This window comes from Rhipicephalus microplus, chromosome X (genome assembly GCF_043290135.1).
Source record: "Rhipicephalus microplus isolate Deutch F79 chromosome X, USDA_Rmic, whole genome shotgun sequence".
Classification (NCBI taxonomy): Eukaryota; Metazoa; Arthropoda; class Arachnida; order Ixodida; family Ixodidae; genus Rhipicephalus; species Rhipicephalus microplus.
This window is the reverse complement of record NC_134710.1, coordinates 284,677,289-284,693,775: the sequence shown is the minus strand read 5'-3', so window position 1 is coordinate 284,693,775 and position 16,487 is coordinate 284,677,289. Positions and strand designations below refer to the sequence as shown.

The window sequence follows — 16,487 nt, the reverse complement described above, 5'->3', positions numbered from 1 at the left end:
TCCATCGCAGCACTAAAAAGCTTGTCCGAGCACTGAAACTTCGGGGCTGAAGTCGAAAACATGCTCCATGACCGTGTCGTGTGTGGCATAAACAACGTGGATGTCCAGACAAGACTTCTGGAAAAACCGGACCTCACCTTCGACGATGCTGTGCAGAATGCCTTGGCAATGAAAGCAGCAAAAAAAGACGCAGGTGAGATAGCGCAAGCGAACACAAGCAGCGCTTTCTCGACTGATCGTGTCTTGTCATGTTCTGGAAGCGTCACCTGCTACCGCTGCGGGGACGGACATCTTGCATCAAAATGCAAGCATGTGAAGACAATCTGCAATTACTGCCATAAACGAGGTCATTTGGCAAAGGTGTGCAATTCAAGACGAAGGGACAGCCAAGCCCAAAGCAACAGCCCTACCCAAGCACGTTCGTTCTCGTCTTGCAGTTCACCGTCATCGAGTAACCATCATCGTGTTAATACTGTACGCAAGCAGGACACCGCTACCACTTTATCTTACTAAGTTTTTGACATGTGGCCAGTCGACTACGCCACGCCGCCTCCACCTTTTACCGTCACTGTTGGTGTTTGCGGCAAGCCGCTCTGCATGTAAGTGGACACGGGGGCAAGTGTCTGTGTCATGGCCAAGTTGCGTCTTCTTCAGCTTTTGCCTTTGGTTCCTGTGCAGCCATCACAAGTGCTTCTGCGAAGCAATTCCAGGGAACTAAAAAAGGTTCAGGGCAAAGCTGACGTCAGCGTCAAGCTTCATGGCAAGGAGGCCGACCTACCTGTTTTTCTGGCCGGAGACAGATCGCCCACTCTTCTTGGACGCAACTGGATGCGCGAGCTGGGCATCGGCGTTTCCGACGCCGAAGTGAACATCCACACACTTCCCGATGTCAAACACCTTGTCCAAGACTACGCCGAAGTGCTTGAAGAAGGCCTGGGTACACTCAAGGGTGCTAAAGCTTCTCTACAAGTTCCTTCAGATGCTCTTCCTCGGTTCTTCAAGCCAAGTTCACTGCCGTATGCCTCGACAGATGGAGTAACTCAAGAAGTCCATAGACTAAGAAGAGTCCATTCTTGTTACAGTCAAGACAACAAAGTGAGCTGCACCTATTGTTCCTGTGACCAAAAAGGATGGACGCATCAGAATTTGTGGAGACTTTGGTGTCACCATAAATCCAGTGGCAACAGTGGAGCAGTACCCCATTCCAAGGATCGAGGACCTGTGGACTGTGCTTGCTGGAGGTGAGAAATTCCCAAAATTGGATTCGCGAGATGCGTACCAGCAAGTTGTCCTTGACGAGGCCTCTAGGAAGAACGTCACCATTTCGACGCATATGGGGTTATTTCAGTACACCCTGTTGCCTTTTGGCGTCTCATCTGCTCCTGCCATATTTCAGCGCAAGATGGAGAACTTTCTCAGGGGACTGCCACGTGTAGCAGTCTATTTCGACGACATTATTGTGACTGGCGCAAATGATGCTGAGCACCTTCGTAACCTTTGTGGTGTGCTTAGCAAGCTTCAGGAATCTGGCCTCAAGCTGAAACTTGAAAAATGCCACTTCTTCGTGCCACAAGTTGAGTATCTCGGGCACATCATCAGCAAGAAAGCCCTTTCCCCGAATGTTGACAACGTAGCAGCCATTCTGAATGCTCCTGTGCGTCAGGATGTCAGGGAACTTCAGAGTTTCTTAGGACTTGTCAACTTCTACAGGCGCTTCTTAGACAATCTTTCGTCACTACTTCGTCTACTGCACTTGCTTCTTTGTGAAGGGAAGAAGTGGGAGTGGGGACAAGAACAACAAGATGCATTCACTGCCTGCAAGCAATTGGTGACATCAGCTCCAGTTCTTGTGCATTTCAATCCTGCCAGGCTTGTTTGCCTAAGCTGTGACACATCGCCTCTTGGCATTGGTGCAGTTCTGGCGCACAAAGATGCTGATGGCCAGAAAAATTCCATAGCTTTTGCCTTGAGGAACTTGTCAAAAGCAGAACAAAACTACAGTCAACTCGACAAGGAGGCACTAACTTCAGTGTTTGGTGTGGATCGGTTCCACCAGTACTTATGGGGCATCTCATTCGAAGCACACACTGACCACAAGCCACTTCTTGGACTGCTGGGTGCCAACAAGCCCATTCCCATGCAAGCTTCGCCTCGAGTGGTCAGGTGGGCTCTGAAGCTTTCTGCTTACAAGTACAAACTTGTATACAAGCCTGGCAAAGAGCTCGGCCACACTGATGCTCTTAGTAGACTGCCTCTCCTAACTTACACTGCTGCATGACCACGACCTGCTGAAATCTTGCTAGAGGAGGCATATCCGAGACTCCTTTCACCAGGTGTTGTGGCCCAAGCCACAGGAAATGATCCAGTTCTGGGCCATGTTGTTATTGCTGTTCTGAAAGGAGAAAGCCTACCAGTAGGACCAGAGTGGAACCCTTTCAATACCAGAAGCTCAGAACTCAGTCTCCATGAGGGTTGCCTACTCTGGGGATCAAGAGTAGTCATCCCAAAGTCAGTGCAGGCCCAAGTTCTTGGTGTTCTTCATGCCAGCCACCCGGGTATCGAGAAGAGCAAGATGATTGCCAGGAGCCATGTTTGGTGGCCAGGCATTGACAATGACATTGCCAACAGCGTGAAGAGCTGCGCTACGTGCCAGACTCAGCATCGAGCTGCACAGCCGGTTCAGCAGACGCCGTGGCCTTTTCCACAGCGAACCTGGTCAAGGCTTCACATTGATTTTGGGGGACCATTCCTAGGTCACACATTCTTGATTATTGTGGATGCGTTCTCGAAGTTCATAGCAGTCTTTCCTGTGTCTTCCACATCTGCAGAAGCTATCATTTCTCCCTTGAGAATTGCATTCGCTCAGCATGGCCTGCCTGATGTCATAGTTTCCGACAACGGTCCTGCCTTCACCAGTGCCCAGTACCTTGAGTTCTTAACTCGAAATGGAATACGTCGCATGCTTGTACCGCCGTATCACCCTGCCTCAAATGATGCAGCTGAATGCTGAACGATTTGAACAAACTGTGAAGAACAAACTCAGGAAGTCTGGCTCTGGGAACTTCCAAAGGCAGACCTCCAGGTTCCTGTTCCACTATAAAACCACACCACATGAAGTGACAGGTCGGCCACCGTGTGAACTCTTGACAGGTAGAATGTTCAAGACCCCATTGGATGTCCTGAGGCCAAGCCTGCAGGCATCTGTATTCCTAAAACAACTCAAGCAGAAGTTGTATGCTGACAGAGGGTCTCGGCAGGCTACACCACTACAGCCAGGCGATTACATGTACGCGCAAAACTTTCGCAGGGGTACACCCTGGGTGCCTGTCAGTGTTGTGGACGTCCCTCCATCATTAGCCAGTGTCCGTTTTGAAGATAGCACCTTGGGAAACTAACCCAGCGACCACTTGCGCCTTGTGCAGACAAAAACATTGGCCTCTCGTGAAACTGCTATGGCTTTAGCTCCACCACAGTAGGAGCCGCACTTCTCTATGCACCAGCTGATCCGGAAATGCCTAATCAGAAACAGCTACCTGGAACTAGCTTCTCTGGGAGTAGCTGTGCCATGGAGAGCAACGGGACTGCACTCAACAGTAGTGTGCATGTGAACAGTGACTCTGTAGTGCCTACGCCTAGCACGCCAAAGTTGCTACGTGGCACGAGGACTAGGAAACCAATGAATAGGTACTCCCCGTAGTCTTCCTCATAAGAGGGGAGAAGGGTTAAAATGTTAGCTCAAATGCAGCGCTCCCACGCGGCGCTGATAGTTGTGTTGAGCTGTGCAAGCCTGGCACAGCGGTGGGTAGCCATTTTGGAAACAATAAACAGTTCATTCAGGGCAAAGGGCTCAACATGTTCTCATGTTCTTCGCAGGCCTGATGGCCTACTTTTCACGGTAGTCACTACCGTCTGGCCATCTGTTAATCTACACATGTGACAGTGACCTTGAGCACTTTTTTTTTTTTCTTCGAGTAGGTGGACTTTTCAGTGCGATCTCGCGCGCATGCGTGAACAAGTGACGACCTCCCGTGGCGAGCTCTGCAACGACCGAGCGCACCATGTTCAAATCAGCCAACGGCTGATAGATGGGCTAACTAGGAGTGATTTTCGGGCTTTTTCCGTGACTTGTCGAGAGAAAAGAAAGCAATTTTTAGCTGACTTTTATAATTTATTGTGAATTCCAAGCCGTGTGCTGCACTATAATATTTGGCTCGCATGTTGTCGGGATTTTCTACTATCGATCGGCAGCTCTTTCTGACTGTGCTCAAGAAGTGTTGCAGGGCCCCTTAAAGCAACTCAAAAGAATTTAAGAAAAGAAACATTAAACATATACTCACATAGTAAGATAAGACGAAAGTATATGAGCTACAGTCTAACACAGTTATATCAAACCCACATATATCGAATTTTCAAGTATATTGAACTCGCAAGTTATCCCCTTGAAATTCTTTTGCAAAAGTATAGAAATTCGCACGTTTATATCAAACAGTATTTTTACCCACCTTCAAATATATTCAGCACTGCGCGAGCTGGCAAGTGCGCTTTGCCCCCCCACCCCCACCCTTGCCTGCGGTTTCCGCGGCAGCATGGCTCCGCACACAAGTTGGAAAGTGCGCTTTGGCACTTGTAGCGCCCAGCGACCTCTGCACGGCACCATGCCTCCCCCAAAACCCGAGAACGCTCGAAAAAAGGGTGAGAAGGCTCGGACGCACAATCTCCAACTTGCAGAACGGCTTTTTTTTTTTTTTCGTTTCTCCCTCTCATGCTTTTTTCGCATACCGACGCCATCTCCTGACGCCGACAAGAGCTCTCACTGAGTGGTGCCCCATCCTCGGACTTCTGCGACTGTGTCAATCTTCCTTATTTTCTCCTTATTTCCTTATGTGGGTCTCTCTGTCCCTGCTCCTATCTCTATCCCTATCTCTTTTATTGCTCCATATCCCTTTTAATCCCTCCTTACCACCATCCCTCGTGAGCTACTGTAGAGGTGTCACACTATGATGCAGACAGTTACGGGGCCCACATCTATCTTCTTTTCTTTCTTTTAAGAATCACTTACAGAGCAGGAATGAAGGAGCCGACGTCCTCCTCCTTTCGCCTTTTCTTTTATTTTTTTGTTGCTCTTTTGCGAGTTTTGATCCCCCAACCACAGCTCTTGCCTTTTTGAGCCGTGCTCCCTCAAGGGCTGCAGAAGATAGTGCCTTTTTCCTTTCTTTCAATCACATATTCATTTTTCTGTTGCTCTCGCAGGTGGGCGTCACTTTGCAAATGCTTTTCTGCTGCCGCTGTCACGTCGCCTACGTACCACCACATGTGCAGCATTTTTCTTTTGCGTGCGTGGTGTGCAAAGCCACTGGGGACTCCTTGAATTGTCGTCTTCTCGTGTAACTATGGCCAGCGTCAAGAAGCGCAAGGCCCTTGACTTTGCGACGAAGTTGAAGGCTATTCAGCCTGTTGAGGTGGGGGAGAAATGTTCAACCACTGCGGACGACTTCAGGATACCATGGAGTACACTGAGAACCTTGTTGAAAAACAAAAACAAGGCAGATATCAAGGCAAAGGCGGCGGAGCAGCGAACGTTGGGAGCCTGTCATGTGTGCGCTTCTGCTCACGCGAATGTAGATAGGCACTCTACGCTTGGTTTTTAGAAGTGCACGTGAAGAACATTCCGGTGGATATCCGGATGCTGATCGCCAAGGCTAAATAATTTGCCACTGCACTCGGTGAAACAACTTCGCCGACAACAGCGGGCGGCTTCACCGATTTAAGAAGCGCTACAACATCGTTGGCAAAACCAATTCTGGAGGAAGTGAAGCTGTCAGCAGCCAGGACATCCAACAGTAGACGACGAAGCAGTGGCCGGAAATCTCTGCGAAGTTTTCTCCCGCGGAGATATTCAATACCTGGCGACACGTGAAGACGAACACAGTGGTCAACTGCTTCCGCAAGACAGGCTTCAAGACAACGAAACTTGCGGAAACTGGTGAACACGACGATGACAAGCACATAGACGACACGTTTTGCGAGTTGTCGTCCCGCTTCCCGGCAGCAGTTCCATACGAAGTATCTGCAGACGACTTCGTGGAAGCGGACTGCAATGTCCAGGCCCAAAGCTTATGTGACGAGGAGGATCATCCGGACGAGGCGCTGGCTACACGCACATACTCCACCGCTGAAGTGGTGGCAGTGTTCGGCATCATTCGCTGCTGTATTGGCGACATGGTGGGAACACGAATGTCGCACCTGGACAGCCTTGATAAGATTGAGACTGGCATCTTCAACATTTCAAAAACGAAGACGCAGGCAAAGATTAGCGATTTTCTTTCACGCAAATAAATCATTCAGTAGCGGCGTGTGTTCAGAATTAGTTGTCATTTTTGAATGCGCCTATTGTAGGTGATGATCCGCTACAGGTAAGCTCTTGGAGCCTCAATTTTTAAAGTCGATAGTCTTTCTTGGGGACCTTCCACGCAAAAACTTTGGTCTGTCTGTCTGTACATTTGTCTGTTTGTCCACTGTTATTGCGAACAGGGGTACTTTAAACAGCACCAGACGACACCCCCAATGGCCGACCCCATCCGCAGCGCCTACCAATGTTGCCCAAGAATCAGCGTTCATACGTGTGCGATTGTCAATTAAAAAGCAATTATTGCACATATCTGAGGCACCATAACAACACATATATATTCTGCATGTTCGTCTTTTACTGGAAAAAGCATACATAACTAATTTTAAGGACCGTAGCGCTTATCACGCTGCGCAACGCTTTGCTAAAACGAGACGGTGGTGGCACCTACCCGTCGCCTTGCGTTCTACACCTTATCACCTCTGAGACAGGCGCGAACACCCGTCTCAGGGCCACGCACTTTGTTTTCCAAAAAGAACTGCCAGATGGCGCTCATGTCTCACGTGTGACATTCTAAGGCTGCGCCTCCGGAATACAATTCACCGATTTTCTTGCACATAACATCAAATAAATGTTTTGTTCAGTCTCTCCACATGCAAGACTATCGTCTTTCGACGACATTTGCAAACTACATGCAGATACGGGGCCAATTTTTTTATATCAAATCTTTCAAATATTGAACCAATTCGCGATTTTCATCGAGTTCGATATATTTGTGTTCGACTGTATTGTTCAAAACCAGTTCACACATTTTCGACATAAATCTCTCAATTGCCTATAATTAAGCAGTTTTGGCACACTGAAAAGCATTTAGAAACACCATTTAACAAAATATTTTAACACCTTAACCACTTCAACAATTACGAGACATGTGCACCTTAAAGGAGCACTGACATCAAATTTACTCATACCAAGATTTTTGCGTCAGCGATTAGCTATAGATCCCGTAGCAGCGATTCGCAACCTAAAACGCAACTGGTATCTAGTACTGGTATCTAGCACTATTCAAAACAGCCGGCAATCCCGCTATTTCGAGCGCTGGAAGTATCAGCAGTGGCGCTACCTCACGGTCACCTCCAGATCACGCCACACCTCCACAGAAAAGAGTGACGTCAGGCTCAGCTACTCTGCAAGCATTTCGTCTGCTAGACGGACACATTCAGTCATGCCTTGTCACCTGCATTGCTGTCGTCGCCGTACAAAGTGTCCACTGGGGTTCTATACAATAGTCTGGAGCTTGGAATCACCGCGATTCGCGACGTCGCAAATCATTTTTGCTTCGATAGATCTTTTGCAGAACACTGATTTCGAAATGGACGCCTTTCCAAGCAGCACTGCAGAGGTGCCCAAGGATGCACGCTTCAGCCATGTTCGCTCGTGTGTCTCAGTTAGCTATATTGGTGTGTTTTGGCGTGCAAATCATTCAGGTATATGCAGAGGGGTCAATGCAGTATAGTTATTGCCAATGAGCATCAGCAGAGAAATAGAATGCTTCTTGCTTGCCAGGTTCTTTTTTGTACCTCCAGATGACCCCACTTATACTGCCTCTCGCGGTTAACGCGGCATTACCACTTTTACGTGAATGCAAAGTCTACAGATGAACTAAAACTCATTGATACCTGCGTGTTACTTGTTAGCGATGATATCTAACTACAGTAAAAGCTCGTTATTTGGATTTCACGGGACCGGAAAAACTGTCCGAATTAACCGAATGCCGAATTAACGGATGAACAGGGAAAACAATATTTAAAATCAAGCTGCAGAAGCATACCTTTATTTGTTGAAGTATTTTATAACTGTCGTCTGCGTTTTCGCGCAGATTCCGGCTGACATCACAATTTTTCTTAACTGTTCCAAATGGCCAACAGCACGTAAGCTGTCAGGAGTGTTCAGGCAAGCGTCCTCTAATATTAACAGCGCCTCCGAGACTTCCCGTGAGGTGCGATGAGGTCGCGGCTGTACCTCCTCGCATGATTCTTCGTCGGAATCGTGGTCTTCATGGGCGCCCGTGACATCATTAATAATCTCTTGATCGGCCAGAAGACCCCTCGTGGCGACACCATGATCAATCGCGATGTAGTCCTGAAAGGTCACATCTGTGGCAGTCATCGTCGGTAGACTCGGCTGACACCTCCTCGATGCCATCGTCAGCTACTGCTGCATGCTCGGGCCTCACAAAACCGCTGTGCCGAAAACAGTTGGCGATGACTTGCGGCGAAGTGTTTTTCCACACGTGGGCGATGATGTGCACTGCGCCGAGTAAGTCCACATGATACAACTTTCTAGCTTCTGAGCATAGGATCATTCGCTCTAGCAGGTGCTTGCGGTACTTCACGTAGTGAAGTACCGCAAGCACCCTGGTCCATCGGCTGAAGAGCAGACGTAGTGTTGGGCAGCAAAAAAACCAACTTTGATGCTCTTCAGTTCGACTGTACAGTTATGGGCACTGCAGTTGTCAACAAGCATAATTATCTTGCCGTCCTTTGACGTGGAGTGCCAGTCCAACTGCTGCAGCCAGCCGCGAAAAATGTCCCATGTCATCCATGCCTTCCTGTTCACTGTGTACTCGACAGGAAGGCTTTTGACGTTCTTAAAACAACGTGGCTTAAGCGCCTTCCCGACGACAAGTAGTGGCAAGCGCTCTGTGCTAGTCATATTGGCGGCAAAAAGCACAGTTATCCTTTGCTTGCACTTCTTTCCACCAATGCACGCGTCCCCATTGAAAGTCACCGTCTTGTCGGGCAGAGCTCTGAAAAATAGAGCAGTTTCATCTGCATTGAACACGTCACGTGGTTCATATGCGGCGATGTGCTTCAGCAGCTTCACATTTCTCCACTCGGTGGTCACGCTTTCGTCAACACTGGCCTTTTTGCTGCACACACTCCTGAAGACAAGTTCGTGTCTCTCTCGAAACCTCGCAAACCACCCTTCTGACGCTTTGAACGATTCAATGTTCATCATTGCAGCGTACTTCTCACCTTACGCCATGATGAGAGGTCCGCTCAAAGGCAGATGCGCGTTGCGACAGTCAGTAATTCACCGAAGCAAAGCTTCTTCGAGCTGGGGATAAGCTGCGGTTCGCAACCGTTTTCTAGAGGCATGAAACTTCTCGCTTTCGAAGGCTTGTTGAATCTGTTGTTCATTTTTCACGTACGTTCCCAACGTGCTCCGCTTCACCTTGTACTTGGTACACCCTAACTGCGCTTTTTCCGTGCTTCGAACTAGACAACTGCAACTCACCTATAATTCACAACGATTGACTGATTGATATATGGGGTTTGAGTGATTTATTATGAGAGACGCCGTAGTGGAGGGCTCCGGAAATGCCCGCACATTCTTCAATTTTTTCGCACACTAACGCCCGCACATTTTCCTATTTTTTTTGAGCCTGTGAGGCTCAAACAGAAAATCAACAGACACTGGCTCAAAAAAAAAAAAATCAGAAAATATGAGGGCATTTGTGTGCTGTTTTCTGCACCATGCAAATTAATCAGTCTCACTAAATCTACAAACCCCCTAAAAAGCAGTCATAAACTCAATGTAAAGTTAAGCATAGGAACAGGTATGTGGCATGTTCTCGGGGAGTTGTCTATGGACCCCCCTTTGCTGTGGTGCCAGTTATGCCGGAATTACCGGAAGGTGTCTCAACGATCAACTGAGGGAACACGCTAACAATGTTATAAACGGGAAATATAGTTTTCTTGCTCAGCACTGCACTGAGTGAAACTGTGTGCCCCTTTTCAAGGACACAGTGACGCTGTATAGGCACAGGGATGAGCGCACCCGAGTTATCGTCGAGGCCACTCAGATGGCACCGCGAACAGGTGTCATGCATTAGCAAGCCCTCCCTGTTTCTGTCCGAGAAAGAACTAAGGTTCCTTGAAGGTATCGGTGCGCGCAAATAGTTATAGTACTTTTACTTTCAGTTTTGCTTTTCTGTTTCGTTTTGTTATAGATTTTTCTTTGCCTTCTTTCTTTGCTTAAATTTTTTCCCTTACTCATGCATTGCTCTTTGTGTCACATGGTTTTTGTCAGATGATTTACTGTCTCCTCTATATGTTTTCGTGCTCTGCACAATAAACTCAGTTGGAAGTTAGCGTTAGTCTTCTTCTTGTCCCTTTGTTGTAGTTCTGTTCTCACACTATATCTACCGTCATGTCATACTAACTAGCCCAAACCGCCACACTTCTAGAATTTATACTTTTCAATCATGCTTAAAATTATCAAAAACCATCTTGTTGTGCAGCTTAGTTCAAGAGCCTTGAAGCTGGATTATGGAATGCGGAGTCGATCACTTTGCTGAACGTGGTCAGCAGTCTGATGCTGTTGTGCGTGCCAGTCTTCAAAATTAGAGTATGTATATTATTGTCCAGCCTCGCTCAATACTATGCTGCTTACAACATAAAAGGAGTAGCACGGTGAAAAGCGGCACTACCGTTGGGGCCACCAGTGGAACCGAGCCGTGGCGCATGCACGTGCAGAAAGTACGCACGCGCAGTAACCCATCGCGCTTAAACACGAACCGCCCACCTGCTCACTGTTTGCAGCATGTGAGCATATGACTTCATATTCGCTGTATATAGAAAAACTAATTACAAATGTTTCACAGAGTTTGCACTTTATCATTCTGGGACCAGACTCACTGACGATTCAAATTTCCTTCGTGATAAGAAAAATAGGCACCATAAAAAATGGTTGTTGGTCCCTTTAACAAAATCATTCATGTACAAACTTGTTTTTTTTGCAATCACTGAAAACCACTTTTTTTTGTCAATATTTAGCAAAGTTTAAATTTACAAAAATTATCATGCACTACAAACACGTATCTAGCCCCTCTGTAACAAATGAAAGAGCATGAAAAAGAAACGATGCCGGCGGGCACCAACACTTCGGTTGTTGGTTCCAGTTTGGTTTCAGTTCCCGTTCAGTTCCTGTCAAAGTTTTTGTTTGTTATACAAACATTTTTCATTTCAAGTTCAGTTCGGCATTCTCTTTAAATCAACGTTTTACTACTTCTCTTGTAATCACCTCACAAAATATTAGTCATTGACTTATCCCAACAACTGCCTACTGTTTCCATACAAACTGCATTTTGTTTACTCGGTGCATTAAGCTGAACGAATGCCAGTGATACATCGCTTCCAAACGTATTTTACTATACGGCTGAAGTGCGATTGCAAAAAAAAAAAGAAGAAACAAACTACCATCTGGTTTTATATTCAATGAAGGGAGCAACATCACCTTACTGACAGGTTTGTAAGTAGGCACCATGCATATAAGCTATAAATAATTGATAGTGATAAATAGCATTTGTGGAACTCCTAATATAAGGGATGTGGGATAATGTACACAACAAAATTTTTTTTCTGTGAAAAATGTAATACTTACTCATCATATTTTGGAGCGCACACTATTGACACAGATTCAGGCAACATCAGCTGGTAACTGCAGTGGGTGTGGAGGTCTACACTGGACAAAAAAGCAGTCTGTGTTGGGTGGGTCTGAAAGCAAGTGTAGCCATGTATTGCATAAGTGTACATTCAAAATACTGTCAGCGGGCAAAGAAATGGCCCTTACATACCCATCTGCCCAGCACCAGCTCAGCATGGCTTTACATCTAGTATCAGGTCTCAAATTCAAGCATCACAAAATATTGCTGTAGAAGCACACACATTTTCTGGGGAAGAACCCACATGTGTGTGGTTAATGTGTATGTAATATGCTATACATTGACTGATATGTGGGGTTTACAACCCAAAGCCACCACATGATGATAGGATACGCTGTAGTGGAGGGCTCCAAAAATTTCGACCACCCGGGGTTCTTCAATGTGCACCCAAATCTGAGCACACGGGCCTACAGCGTTTTCGCCTCCATGGAAAATGCAGCCGCTGCAGCCGGGATTCGATCCCGGGACCTGCGGGTCAGCAGCCGAGTACCTTAGCCACTAGACCACGGTGGCGGACATAATATACTATACAGTGGACTTGATAGTTCAAACTCGAGTAAATCTTGGAATTGTATTTGACTTGCCAAAACTTCTTATAAATATGGCTTATGGTAACATACTAACTATAGTTGCAATAATTATTGTTTCTCAGTGCTGCAACAGAATCACAGGCAATTCTGCATAATTTCCAGTATAGTTTTTAGACTTAAGACACTCCTGACAGTGAAATTTTCGCTTGCGACTTTGTAAGGTTAGCCCTTTGTCTGGTAAATGCTCTAATCATAAATGCTCTAACATATTTTATAATCCATGAGAGCACTGCTAATTGTAACCAACTAGGTTGATTGATTTGTGGGGTTTAACGTCCCAAAACCACCATATGATTATGAGAAACCAACTAGGTGCCACTTTAAAGTGGCAGCCTTGAATTATAAGAAACTAACGCCGCACAGCGGAAGAGCGCTTAAGGCCACGCATGCTCAAGCTTTGATGACATCCAGAGCACATTTTTCGAATCAGGACTTCACATGCAGTATAGTATAAAAGGATGTGTATGCTTCCGTAGGAATGAATCTTGTCAAGAGAGTGTTCTGTCAAAAGAGAAAAGCATTCCTGGAAGGTTAAGCAGTCAAAACTATTTAGAGAGCAGCCCCTAAACAGAGCGAGTGGGCCGAGGAACAATAACACTTGTTGGGTGCCAGTCGTCATATACAAGTGTGCCCTGTGAAATATACTCTAAGCATTGATGATATTCATTTTCCTTGTGAAACTTCTCTTGAGGCCTTCATCTACGTCACACTTGTGGCGATGTTGCGAGGTCCTGCCTACCGATATAAGCACTCTCACTTAATTTAAAACCATATGAAAATATCCTAAAGACAACCTTCACCACAAATAATTGGTCAGAATTTCCACGTATACAGGACAGTCAAAGAAGACAAACATTTCAAAGTTTTGATTTTGGTTGCACGAGCCCTTTTAGACATCAGCAATCGTATGTCTGAGGGACAAAATCAGTTTTACTATAAAAATTTTATGGCCACTTCAGGTGCACTTTTGCCATCTCCTATACAGTAGACTTGTGCGAATAGTGAATTTTAGGTTCGAAGCGAATAGCGATTCCGGACGAATAGTTTCAAATCGAATTCTAATAGAATATACAATGTATAAAAAAATGGGCATATTTATTATGACCTAACTAACCTGCACAATATTTTTTTTTAACAAGGCCCCTATGCAAGAGCTTTCTTTATTTTTTTCCATTCAAAGGAAGTCGAAACAACTTTGAGAAGTAGCAGAATTTGACTTTCAGTAGGATGCAAGTGATAACCTGTAAAATACATAACAATATTCATTACATCTAGAGTGGATAAGCTGGCAAAACAAGCTTTTAAGCTTAAAAAACGATCAATCCATTTGAGGATAATATTGCCACGGGAAACTGCCAATGCTCAGTATAAGGCAGACATCGCAAACAAGCGAAGCGCTGATGGCACCGCTACAAGAGATGAAGCCAGCCACAATGGGCGAGCTCGTCCTGCATGCGCACGAGCTTCGACCTAGCGGCCAGCCTGCGTGAAGACGAAAATGACAATGCTCGAGACAGAAGTTCGCAAGGACTACGGATGTTCCGTTCCTTTTCCCAGCTGCTGTGTCATTCCTTTGACTTTAGGCACAAGTTCGCCCTTATTAAAGCTTGTGTAAAGAGGTTTATTGGGCGAACCTAGCGAGCAGGTGGAAGATTTGAGATAGACACAGGACAAGGAAGAGTGAAGACTCTGCGGTGATGCTTGTTGTTCCCTGATGTTGTCATCATTTCTTCATTATAATTGCCCCCGTCGAGAAAGATGAAGCCATCCTGGCGATCTAACAGTTAGGAATGAGCGGGCCGAAGTACGGCTTCAAGCGGTCCACGTGGACGATATCGTGTCCGCGCCGACGATGGTCACCGAGGAGCGTAAGCGGTTCAATGGCGTAATTGACGGGCGATGTGCACTCTACCATGCGGTATGGACCATGGTAACTTGAAAGTAGCTTGGTAGACAAACCAGGTGCACAGGGTGGTACATACAGCCATAGAAAAGTTCCAGGGGCGAACTTTGCGGCAGGAAGGTGGTCGTCATCGCGGGCCTTTTTCTGGCATTGCTGGTCAGCCGTAGTAAACTGCTTCGCTAGTTGATGGCATTATTCAGCGTGACGGGCAGCTTCGGACACGGTCGTGCACTCAGATGCATCTGGTGCGTATGCCAGCAAAGTGTCAATTTAGTGCAATGGTTGACGTCCGTATAGAAGGAAGAACGGAGAAAGGCTGGTGGTGACTTGGGTAGCGGGTTGTATGCATAGGTCGCAAATGGAAGAACCAGGTCCCAGTTCGTTTGGTCAGATGCCACATGCATGGCGAGCATGTCACCCAGGTTCCGATTAAACCGCTCAGTCAAGCCATTCGTCTAAGGGTGGTAAACAGTACTCATCCATTGTACAATATGGCACTGGCAAAGAAGTGCTTGGATTACGTCCGATAGAAATACACGGCTCCGGTGACAGGAGCTCGCAAGGAGGGCCATGACGCAACACCAACCGATGGAGGATGAAAGCTGCAACGTCCTGAGCGGTCGCCTTAGGAAGAGCAGTGGTTTCGGCATACCATGTCAGGTGATCTACAGCAACGATAGCCCACCGGTTACCTGCTGTGGTCAATGGCAGTGGTCCATAAAGGTCAATTCCGACGCGATCGAATGGGCGGTCGGGGCACACAAGCGGCTGTAGTGGAGCTGCTCCTGGATTCGGTGGCGGCTTCCGTCGCTGACACTCGTGGCAGCCGCAAATAAACTGTCGAACAAAAGTAAACATCCCACGCCATAGTACCGCTTTCTTAAACGTTCATAGGTCTTGAAGACACCAGCGTGAGCGCATTGCGGGTTGGAGTGAAATGATGTACAGATTGTAGAGCGCAGCTTTCGGGGAATAACGAGCAGCCACTTCCTGCCGTCTGGTGAGTAATTGCGCCGGTACAAGAGGCCACCTCGAATGGTGAAGTGCGAAGCTTGGCGTCACATTGCTCAAGTGGTTGGAAGTGTCGGTCCCTCAGATAAAATGTCCAGAAGCAAAGTTATCCATGGATTGTCGCACTGTGCAGAGGACATTGTGTCGATGTCAAGAGCTGACAGCGCGTGTTGTATAGAAGATATAGAGGCAGCCTCAGTGGACAGTGGTGATCGCGAGAGCGCATCAGCATCGGCATGTTAGCAGCCGGAACAGTACATGACGCGGATGTCATACTTTTGAAGTCGCAGAGCCCAACGAGCAAGGCGACCTGATGGATTCTTCAGCGACGACAACCAACATAAGGCATGATGGTCTGTAACTACAGCAAACGTGCGGCCATTTAAGTATGGGCAGAACTTGACAATCGTCCAAAGTATGGCTAAGCACTCTTTTTCGGTAACACTATAGTTTACCTCAGCCTTCTTGAGCGTTCTGCTGGCGTAGCCGACGACATACTCAGGGAATCAATGCTTCCGTTGAGCGAGAACTGCACCAAGACCAACACCGCTGGCATCTGTATGGATCTCAGTTGCAGCCGTGGGATCATAGTGGCACAATATAGGCGGTGATGTCAGGAGACGGCGAAGAGAGGTAAATGCGTGATCACACTCGGGAAAACCATGACGAAATGTCCTTGGTACTGCTTAAAAGTTGGGTCAAAGAGGCAATTATGGAGGCAAAGTTGCACACAAACCGACGAAAGTAAGAACATAATCCTACAAAGCTGCGTAACTGTTTTACAGTCGTCGGTTTGAGGAATTCAGCCACAACGCGTAGTTTAGCTGGGTCGAGAAGAACACCATCCTTTGATACGACGTGACCAAGAATGATGAGCTTCCTAACCGCGAAGTGGCATTTTTTGAGATTCAGTTGGAGCTGCGCATTCTTTAGGCACGTGAGGACATGTTTCAGGCGTACAATATGCGTTGCGAAATCGGGTGCAAAGACGACGATATCATCGAGGTAGCAGAGGCATATGTTCCAATTCGAACCCCGCAGAACAGAGTCCATCATGCGCTCGCATGTGGCCGGCGCATTGCAGAGGCCGAAGGGCATGTCATTGAACTCATATAGCCCATCCAGTGT

At 46.9% G+C, this 16,487-nt stretch overlaps 1 protein-coding gene across 5 annotated transcripts in view; it reads right to left on the bottom strand.

Moving 5' to 3' along the window:
- LOC119161452 (STAM-binding protein) overlaps window positions 1-16,487 on the bottom strand; it is a 120,711-nt gene that overhangs the window by 32,253 nt on the left and 71,971 nt on the right. For all 5 annotated transcript variants that reach the window (XR_012887344.1, XM_075879253.1, XM_075879254.1 and 2 more), the window contains one exon: window positions 11,795-11,907. Coding sequence is in view for 4 of the 5 variants with exons in the window: in XM_075879253.1 (XP_075735368.1) it covers window positions 11,795-11,907 (113 nt within the window). In the remaining variant the exon portion in view is untranslated. The remainder of the gene's footprint in view (window positions 1-11,794; window positions 11,908-16,487) is intronic.